The following is a 10,122-nucleotide window of genomic DNA, read 5'->3' as shown; positions in this document are numbered from 1 at the left end:
ATTGGATGTAATAGAGCAGGTTAAGATGGGAGTAGTGCAGCCAGGTTCTGGTTCCGGTTCTGACAGGAACGGTCAGTGTTATTGGGTCTCTGTTGTTGTTGTTTATAATAAACAGATTCCACACGGGAAGCTGCTGATTTAAATAAATACATTTATTTATTTTGTTATGTTATTAGATATTATTCCAGTTTCAGCTTCTGTTAATTTAATTCTGTTGATTATTTTTAATCAATTTAAACATTTTTTTATATTTATTGAAATATTAATTTACATTTTTATTTAAACATTTGTTTGAATTATGAATATGAATTTATCTTAGTTTTTATCTTTATTCTGTTTGCATATTGTAAATTATAGTTTTAGTCTAATTTTTTTCTCTATTCGTGTATTTTTTAAATCTACGTCACAATGACGTCATAGTTAACGTTCACATTTTTTTCTATATTACGCTCTTATTCTGAAGGACAATCCGCGGTACTTCCGTTCCTCGCGACCATTTAATCCTTTCCCACAATGCTTTGTGTCCACGTCCGCTGCTTCCTGTTTATTGTGACCGTGTCCACCGGTGAATTTGACGGTTAACGCCGCTCCACCGCCGCAGAATTTCGGTGAGTAACCCGGTCCCGGTTCTGTTCGCGCCGCCTCGGTCCACAGTTAGCTCTCGGTGCGGGGGGGGGCGTCTGCTTCCTCATCACTGACAGCCAGCCCGGCCGAGCCGCGGAACCTCACTCAAAAAAACACCGTTTCACACCAAGACGCCGTGGGACAAAGAAAAAAACGTCTTCCCGCAGTTTCAGACATTTTTCGAAAAATGTTGGAGTTCCGATTCTTTCGGCCGTGAAGTTCCTGAGGTTTGGGCCGGAAATAACAGCGAATTTAATATTTAACTACGGATGCCCGGCTGGCAGCCGCCCTTCTGCACGGGCTCTTTAGTGAGAAATACCCGCCAACACAAGAGGGAAATCTGAGGATTATGTTGGTGTTTCGTGTGAAATGAAGGCTGTTTGGTTTATTTTATGCTGAATCGATGTTTTGATTCGTGTAAAAAGGAAAATCCGTTTGCCGCGCCTGGTCGGTTCCGGGCGGGAACGTCACATTTGTGAACGAGGTTCTGCGTGGCGGTGTGGCCGCGATCGAGTGTAGCCCGGCTGATTCTGTGTTATCAGCAAACTGGCGGAGGTCACGTGACCCCGTGACGCCGTGAAACGACAAGAGGTCAGAGGTTAGCTGGCTCTGTCAGCTGCAGTGACGTCACTCGCCGCTGCCCATATTTGGGTGTGTGTTGTCAGGCTGACTGCGGGCCTGTGGGGTCATAAATAAATGAGCAGTAACCAGAGCTGCTGTCCTCCTGAGGGACCCGGGAGGCTCCGGGTTTCAAAACCCGAAGCAGAACTTTTAAAAGGTCCAAAGCTTTACCAGACAACCGGCTGTAATGCAGAACTATAGATCCAGGATGTGATCAGGCTGATCAGCTGTTTCCTGTCTGATGTATGACATCACAGTGCGAGCTGGAAGAACCTTTCCAGAAGTTCTGTGAACTCTAACCAGTCAGGATTCATTTCTAATATCAGCTGATCATCTTCATCACGTCATGAACCCTGATTGGATGATAAACCGATCAATAACCAGCAGCTAATAAATAACTGATTATTTGTTACTGATGAGTTGATCCTGATGAGGTTCTATTCCAGTTTGTGCCAGACTGAACAGAACCTGAGTGATCGACAGCTGATGATGTAAACTGTTATTGATCTGTATTGACCTGTTATTGACCTGTATTGATCTGTATTGACCTGTATTGACCTGTTATTGACCTGTATTGACCTGGTATTGATCGTTATTGACCTGTATTGACCTGTATTGACCTGTTATTGACCTGTATTGACCTGTTATTGATCTGTATTGACCTGTTATTGACCTGTTATTGACCTGTATTGACCTGTTATTGATCTGTATTGACCTGTATTGACCTGTATTGACCTGTCTGCCCTCAGGTCTGCTCCACTGACGCTTCCTCGCCGCCTCTTTCTGGATTCTGCTGCGGTTCAGGATGGAGGACTCGGAGACGGAGCTGGCGGTGTCGGAGTCGGACGCGCTCGGTGCCGACTTCATCACCGTGGAGCTTGACACGCAGCCCATTGAGTATGTGGTGAAGTGGGCCGAGGTCGGGTCAAAGTTCACCATCTCCTGCGTGAAGAAGGACTCGGACGACCCGTCGGACCTGACGGCCGACCAGCTGAAGATCGAGACTGACGAGGCGTTCTTCGCCCCCTACGAGGAGGTGTACCCCTGTGAGGTGACGGAGCAGAGCGTGGAGATCAAGACGGACTCTGATGAGGAGGAGGAGGACGGCGAGGAGGAGCAGGAGGTTCTGGTGGAGGCGGGGAGCAGCCAGCTGGATGGCGAGGCCGACTCGGACCAGGCTGACTACGAGCCGGATGAGCGGCAGTTCCGCTGCAGCTACTGCGGGAAGAGCTACAGCCACGCCTCCAGTCTGTACCGCCACCAGCAGACGCACACAGGCAAGACCGGAGCGCCGCCGCCCGCCAAGAGAGCGCTGGAGCCCATGCACCAGGACGCACGCTACACCTGCCCCCACTGCGGCATGAGCTTCAAAGGCAGCAGGTGTGTGTGTTCAGTTAGGGAAGAGCAGCTGAGCGCCAGCTCGGGTCGGTTGGTCATGTGTTGCTGCTGTGACGGCGCACACCCAGACCCAGCCCACTGTAATCCGGGTGTGTTGGTCCGGTCCGACCGGTCCAACCGACCCGTTTGGTTTCAGTTCAGTTCTGGTCGCCCCACACTGTAGTTCCATGTTGTTAGACGCCAAACTAAACTCTGAAAGCGGCACCGAACAGCTGATACAGGTTGGGGCGGGACGCCGGATGTTCTGAAACACTGCTCCAAAGGGGGGTCCAAATCACCAGCGTCACATGACCCAACATCTGGAACCCCCACCCCCCCAAACAGATGGTGAGAGCGTTGAGATCAGCGGGTCATTTATCAGATGTTCAGGGTGAGCAGCGGTCAGGAACGTAGCGCCACGGTGCCACGCTGTGTCAGGAGGCCGCATTAAGGCCACGAGAGAGCCCTGGTTCTGGTAGGAGCCCTGGTTCTGGTAGGAGCCCTGGTTCTGTTGGGAGCCCTGTTAGGATCCCTGGTTCTGTTAGGAGCCCTGGTTCTGTTGGGAGCCCTGGTTCTGTTAGGAGCCCTGGTTCTGTTGGGAGCCCTGGTTTGGTTGGGAGCCCTGGTTCTGTTGGGAGCCCTGGTTCTGGTAGGATCCCTGGTTCTGTTGGGAGCCCTGGTTCTGTTAGGTGCCCTGGTTCGGTTGGGAGCCCTGGTTCTGTTAGGAGCTCTGGTAGGAGCCCTGGTTCTGTTAGGAGCCCTCGTTCTGATGGCGGCCCTCGTTCTGTTAGGATCCCTGGTTCTGTTAGGAGCCCTGGTAGGAGCCCTGGTTCTGTTAGGAGCCCTGGTTCTGTTAGGAGCCCTGGTAGGAGCCCTGGTTCTGTTAGGAGCCCTGGTTCTGTTGGGAGCTCTGGTTCTGGTAGGAGCCCTGGTTCTGTTAGGATCCCTGGTTCTGTTAGGAGCCCTGGTAGGAGCCCTGGTTCTGTTAGGAGCCCTGGTTCTGTTAGGAGCCCTGGTAGGAGCCCTGGTTCTGTTAGGAGCCCTGGTTCTGTTGGGAGCTCTGGTTCTGGTAGGAGCCCTGGTTCTGTTAGGATCCCTGGTTCTGTTAGGTGCCCTGGTTCGGTTGGGAGCCCTGGTTCTGTTAGGAGCTCTGGTAGGAGCCCTGGTTCTGTTAGGTGCCCTGGTTCGGTTGGGAGCCCTGGTTCTGTTAGGAGCTCTGGTAGGAGCCCTGGTTCTGTTAGGAGCCCTGGTTCTGATGGGAGCCCTCGTTCTGATGGCGGCCCTCGTTCTGTTAGGATCCCTGGTTCTGTTAGGAGCCCTGGTAGGAGCCCTGGTTCTGTTAGGAGCCCTGGTTCTGTTAGGAGCCCTGGTAGGAGCCCTGGTTCTGTTAGGAGCCCTGGTTCTGTTGGGAGCTCTGGTTCTGGTAGGAGCCCTGGTTCTGTTAGGATCCCTGGTTCTGTTAGGAGCCCTGGTAGGAGCCCTGGTTCTGTTAGGAGCCCTGGTTCTGTTAGGAGCCCTGGTAGGAGCCCTGGTTCTGTTAGGAGCCCTGGTTCTGTTGGGAGCTCTGGTTCTGGTAGGAGCCCTGGTTCTGTTAGGATCCCTGGTTCTGTTGGGAGCCCTGGTTCTGTTTGGAGCCCTGGTTCTGGTAGGAGCCCTGGTTCTGTTGGGAGCCCTGGTTCTGATGGGAGCCCTCGTTCTGTTAGGATCCCCTGGTTCTGTTAGGATCCCTGGTTCTGTTGGGAGCCCTGGTTCTGTTATGAGCCCTGGTAGGAGCCCTGGTTCTGTTAGGGGCCCTGGTTCTGTTAGGAGCCCTGGTTCTGATGGGGGCCCTCGTTCTGATGGGGGCCCTCGTTCTGATGGGAGCTCTGGTTCTGGTAGGAGCCCTGTTTCTGTTAGGATCCCTGGTTCTGTTGGGAGCCCTGGTTCTGATGGGAGCCCTCGTTCTGTTAGGATCCCCTGGTTCTGTTAGGAGCCCTGGTTCTGTTGGGAGCCCTGGTAGGAGCCCTGGTTCTGTTAGGATCCCTGGTTCTGTTGGGAGCCCTGGTTCTGATGGGAGCCCTGGTTCTGTTGGGAGCCCTGGTAGGAGCCCTGGTTCTGTTAGGAGCCCTGGTTCTGTTGGGAGCCCTGGTTCTGTTAGGATCCCTGGTTCTGTTAGGATCCCTGGTTCTGTTGGGATCCCTGGTTCTGTTAGGATCCCTGGTTCTGTTAGGAGCCTTGGTTCTGTTGGGAGCCCTGGTTCTGTTGGGAGCCCTGGTAGGAGCCCTGGTAGGAGCCCTGGTTCTGTTAGGGGCCCTGGTTCTGTTGGGAGCCCTGGTTCTGTTGGGATCCCTGGTTCTGTTGGGAGCCCTGGTTCTGTTGGGAGCCCTGGTTCTGTTGGGAGCCCTGGTTCTGTTTGGAGCCCTGGTTCTGTTGGGAGCCCTGGTTCTGTTGGGAGCCCTGGTTCTGTTGGGAGCCCTGGTTCTGTTAGGATCCCTGGTTCTGTTGGGAGCCCTGGTTCTGTTGGGATCCCTGGTTCTGTTGGGAGCCCTGGTTCTGTTGGGAGCCCTGGTTCTGTTGGGAGCCCTGGTTCTGTTTGGAGCCCTGGTTCTGTTGGGAGCCCTGGTTCTGTTGGGAGCCCTGGTTCTGTTTGGATCCCTGGTTCTGTTGGGAGCCCTGGTTCTGTTGGGAGCCCTGGTTCTGTTAGGATCCCCTGGTTCTGTTTGGAGCCCTGGTTCTGTTTGGAGCCCTGGTTCTGTTGGGAGCCCTGGTTCTGTTGGGAGCCCTGGTTCTGTTTGGATCCCTGGTTCTGTTTGGATCCCTGGTTCTGTTGGGAGCCCTGGTTCTGTTGGGAGCCCTGGTTCTGTTGGGAGCCCTGGTTCTGTTTGGAGCCCTGGTTCTGTTGGGAGCCCTGGTTCTGTTAGGATCCCCTGGTTCTGTTTGGAGCCCTGGTTCTGTTGGGAGCCCTGGTTCTGTTGGGAGCCCTGGTTCTGTTGGGAGCCCTGGTTCTGTTAGGATCCCCTGGTTCTGTTGGGAGCCCTGGTTCTGTTTGGAGCCCTGGTTCTGTTTGGAGCCCTGGTTCTGTTTGGAGCCCTGGTTCTGTTGGGAGCCCTGGTTCTGTTTGGAGCCCTGGTTCTGTTGGGAGCCCTGGTTCTGTTAGGATCCCCTGGTTCTGTTGGGAGCCCTGGTTCTGTTTGGAGCCCTGGTTCTGTTGGGAGCCCTGGTTCTGTTTGGAGCCCTGGTTCTGTTGGGAGCCCTGGTTCTGTTGGGAGCCCTGGTTCTGTTTGGAGCCCTGGTTCTGTTGGGAGCCCTGGTTCTGTTTGGAGCCCTGGTTCTGTTGGGAGCCCTGGTTCTGTTGGGAGCCCTGGTTCTGTTGGGAGCCCTGGTTCTGTTAGGATCCCCTGGTTCTGTTTGGAGCCCTGGTTCTGTTTGGAGCCCTGGTTCTGTTGGGAGCCCTGGTTCTGTTGGGAGCCCTGGTTCTGTTTGGATCCCTGGTTCTGTTTGGATCCCTGGTTCTGTTGGGAGCCCTGGTTCTGTTGGGAGCCCTGGTTCTGTTGGGAGCCCTGGTTCTGTTTGGAGCCCTGGTTCTGTTGGGAGCCCTGGTTCTGTTAGGATCCCCTGGTTCTGTTTGGAGCCCTGGTTCTGTTGGGAGCCCTGGTTCTGTTGGGAGCCCTGGTTCTGTTGGGAGCCCTGGTTCTGTTAGGATCCCCTGGTTCTGTTGGGAGCCCTGGTTCTGTTTGGAGCCCTGGTTCTGTTTGGAGCCCTGGTTCTGTTTGGAGCCCTGGTTCTGTTGGGAGCCCTGGTTCTGTTTGGAGCCCTGGTTCTGTTGGGAGCCCTGGTTCTGTTAGGATCCCCTGGTTCTGTTGGGAGCCCTGGTTCTGTTTGGAGCCCTGGTTCTGTTGGGAGCCCTGGTTCTGTTTGGAGCCCTGGTTCTGTTGGGAGCCCTGGTTCTGTTGGGAGCCCTGGTTCTGTTTGGAGCCCTGGTTCTGTTGGGAGCCCTGGTTCTGTTTGGAGCCCTGGTTCTGTTGGGAGCCCTGGTTCTGTTGGGAGCCCTGGTTCTGTTGGGAGCCCTGGTTCTGTTTGGAGCCCTGGTTCTGTTGGGAGCTCTGGTTCTGTTAGGAGCCCTGGTTCTGTTGGGAGCCCTGGTTCTGTTGGGAGCCCTGGTTCTGTTTGGAGCCCTGGTTCTGTTTGGAGCCCTGGTTCTGTTGGGAGCTCTGGTTCTGTTAGGAGCCCTGGTTCTGTTGGGAGCCCTGGTTCTGTTTGGAGCCCTGGTTCTGTTGGGAGCCCTGGTTCTGTTTGGAGCCCTGGTTCTGTTGGGAGCTCTGGTTCTGTTTGGAGCCCTGGTTCTGTTTGGAGCCCTGGTTCTGTTTGGAGCCCTGGTTCTGTTGGGAGCTCTGGTTCTGTTGGGAGCCCTGGTTCTGTTAGGATCCCCTGGTTCTGTTAGGGGCCCCCTTGAAGGGAGTCTTTTCCTGGTGGGGGGGGGTTAGTATATAAGAACAGGTGAGAATAAAGTAAACTGGTGATGTCACAGATGTGATGACATCACAGATGTGTCCAGCGTTTCAGTGTAAACTCATTGAAACACGTTTCCCTGATTGTTGACGCTCATTTGTTTTGTCATGATGACATCACTCAGTAAATAAATTAAAGTGATGTCATCATGACATCACACAGTACATAAATTAAAGTGATGTCATGATGACATCACTCAGGTGTGAATACAGCAGGAAGTGAGAACAGTTTTTCTGCCTCTGAGTAAGTTTGATGTCTGTAGACGGTTTCAGGTGAGGTTTCCCTGGCGGCTGAAGGTGTAACCTGTGTTTGTTTACCTGTCAGGATGCTGGGGAGTCACCTGCGGCTGCACGGCAAGCGGCGGATCCACCCCTGCAACATCTGTGGGAAGGAGTTCAACCACAGCTCCAGCCTGTCGCGCCACCGCCTCATCCACAAGAAGGGAAAAGGTATCCCCAAGGATGCGGCCCTGGGCTCCAACATGGCCGCCCTGCGCCACTCGCTGAAGGTCGGCAGCAAGAACAAGAAGACCAAGAGGCAGCAGCACATGGCGACGGCCATCATCCAGAGTCAAGGCGCCGACAAGTTCTACGCCTGCCCGCAGTGCGACATGAGCTTCAGGACCTCCACGCAGCTGTCCAAGCATCAGGTGACCCACGTCAAGGAGCTGCTGGACAGCTACACGCCGGGCAAGGAGAACCTGGGCGAAACCTCGTCCGACCTCAAGATCCGCCTCAAGCTCTGCTCCCGCGACAAGCCCAACTTCTACACCCTCTGCAAGAAGAACCGGCGCCGCCGCGGAGGGCGGGCCAGCAAACGGGGCCCCGCCGCCTCCGAGGACGACGAGGAGGGCGGCGGAGGAGGAGGGGTCGGACGCCACGGATGCAGCCAATGCGGGAAGCACTTCAGCCACGCCTCCAGCCTGGCCCGGCACCAGCAGACCCACAGGGCGGAGGACGGCGGCGGGCGGGGGAAGATGCAGCAGCACCACAAGACTGGACTTCCCACCAAGACCAAGACCTACACGTGCGCGGCGTGCAACAAGACCTTCATGCACTCATCCAGCTTCTCGCGACACAAGAAGGCCCACATGGAGGAGGAGCAGCGGGTCCGAGCCGCCGCGAAGCGCCGGAAGAGGCCCGTGCTGGACGAGACCGCTCCGCTCGAGTCTGACTCCGAGTGACGTTGCCCATCTCTGAACTGGGGTTGGACCGGTTCTGAACCTGTTCTGAGTTGGTTCTGAATCGGCACTGACTGGTTCTGGACTGGTTTGGGACCAGTTCTGTGAAAGTTCAAATTCAGAAATGTTCTGGACCAGTTTTGGATTCTGGTTGTCCAGGTTTCAGGAACTGATTGGTTATTCTCTGGTGTAGATAGCAGCAGGAACTCCAAATATGGCCATGTGTTTGGGATCTCCATATATAGTCATATCCATATATGGTCACATCAACATATGGTCAGAACTGACAGTTAGCTACTTGCTCTTATGAATGGGATTAGATTTAAATTGTAACCACCTGCCCCGCCCCCTGTCTGTGAGGTGTCACATGATCACCCCAGCGGCCGCGCCAGGACAGCAGAGCATCATGGGAAACGGAGTTCACCTTCAGGAGGAGCTCTGCAGTCAACTGTTTCTTTTTAGCTCGACCAAATGTAAACGACCCAGACATTCGACTGACTGCTGAGTCGATCAGCAGCTGATTGATAATCAATACTTTGTTGTGATCGTTTATTTCGATCTGAAACAATAAAAATGTTTTTATCAACAAAACCAATTATTGATTGATCAGAATAAACTGGGGGCAGATCGATAACTGTCTTCTTTATTGACATCTTCTTCCAGATGTGCAGCTGGAACTAATAACTGATAATCACCCTCCATTACTGATTAAGCAGGCTTTGACCCAAACACCTTGAACTGAGGTGTAACTTTTGATTGATTATTGATTATCATTTTGCTGATTGATCGCAGTTTTTGTCGTCGTGAACTGATCTTGGCGTGGCGCCGCCTCCTTTGTTTCTCCCCTCTTCCTATTTCAGTTCCTTGGAGTGATTTGATTGGTTGAAGTTCTTTTAAGCACCGGGTTCTGATTGGTTGACCGGTTGCCGGGGAAACTGCACTTATTTATGAATTTGGAGCGATGTTGTAATATATGAATATAAACGCTATTTAAATGTCACAAAGAAGAAAATATTAAAAAAAAAACACAGAGCCCCGCCGGCTGCCTTGTTACCTTAGCAACACCGCCGCTACATTCACCAGCCTTTTAAAGTCAGAGCTGCTGTGATTGGCTGGCCGACCAGCCGATCCAATGGGTCACATCACTCAGAGGTCAGAGAGGCGTGGACTGAAGGCGTGTTTTCATCCGACAAACGCCACTGAGGGTGGAGTGACGTCAGCATCCGGTTGGAGGAGACGCCACGTGGACGCAGATAGAGCGTGGACCAGGATCAAACAGGTGTCGGGTTTCTGACCTCACCGCATCAAACGCTGTCGGACCCCCAGCCCCGCCCCCTCTCCTTTGAGTTTGTGTATGAGTTCATTTAATGGTGACCCGTTTGTGATGACGTCTGAGCGCAAATCCCGTAGAAGATAAGAAGCCCCTCATGTTCAGGTTCCTGTTCTGTTCCTCACCGCTGCTGTTCTGGTTCTGTCCACGGTTTAGGTCCATGTTGTGTCGGTCGAAGCGCCAGCGAAGCTTCATGCCGCAGGTAGAAGGTCGTTGGTCATTGTATTGTGTTTCCAATAGAAATGAACCTGTTGACATGTTTGTCTTGCGTTTTGTAATAAAGATTAAAAGAAGTTTGAGTCTTTGTCTGTTTGTCAGTCCACCAGAGGGCAGCAAACAGCAGCCGGGTCATGAGTGGCTGCTCCCACTGAGGATGAGGGGATGAAATGTGTAATGTGTATTTATGAGATCCAAAATGATGATTCCACTATACTTGTGGGGTCCACATGGTCATGTTGACACACAGGTGTGTTTCTGTAGAAAACTACTCATGATCACAGGT

The 10,122-nt window shown here is 53.3% G+C and overlaps 1 protein-coding gene across 1 annotated transcript; it reads left to right on the top strand.

Annotated features, from left to right (window-relative positions):
* Positions 1-448: 448 nt before the first annotated feature.
* LOC140312687 (uncharacterized) lies at positions 449-9,914 on the top strand. Its single transcript, XM_072390464.1, has 3 exons — positions 449-608; positions 1,995-2,625; positions 7,435-9,914. Exons 2-3 carry the CDS (start codon positions 2,051-2,053, stop codon positions 8,291-8,293), a joined length of 1,434 nt encoding a protein of 477 aa, XP_072246565.1. The 5' UTR covers positions 449-608; positions 1,995-2,050; the 3' UTR covers positions 8,294-9,914.
* The last annotated feature ends 208 nt before the right edge of the window (positions 9,915-10,122 follow it).

The sequence above is a fragment of the Leuresthes tenuis genome, unplaced genomic scaffold (assembly GCF_036924035.1).
Source record: "Leuresthes tenuis unplaced genomic scaffold, fLeuTen1.0.hap1 SCAF_8, whole genome shotgun sequence".
Lineage (NCBI taxonomy): Eukaryota > Metazoa > Chordata > Actinopteri > Atheriniformes > Atherinopsidae > Leuresthes > Leuresthes tenuis.
Note: the sequence above shows the minus strand (reverse complement) of the source record. Positions and strands in the feature narration are given on the sequence as shown.

Bases quoted from the DNA above. Each gene is read 5' to 3' on its own strand.
- LOC140312687 (XM_072390464.1), top strand. From the start codon at position 2,051: ATGGAGGACTCGGAGACGGAGCTGGCGGTGTCGGAGTCGGACGCGCTC. The intron at 2,626-7,434 runs GTGTGTGTGTTC...TTTACCTGTCAG, and splicing joins ATGAGCTTCAAAGGCAGCAG to GATGCTGGGGAGTCACCTGC.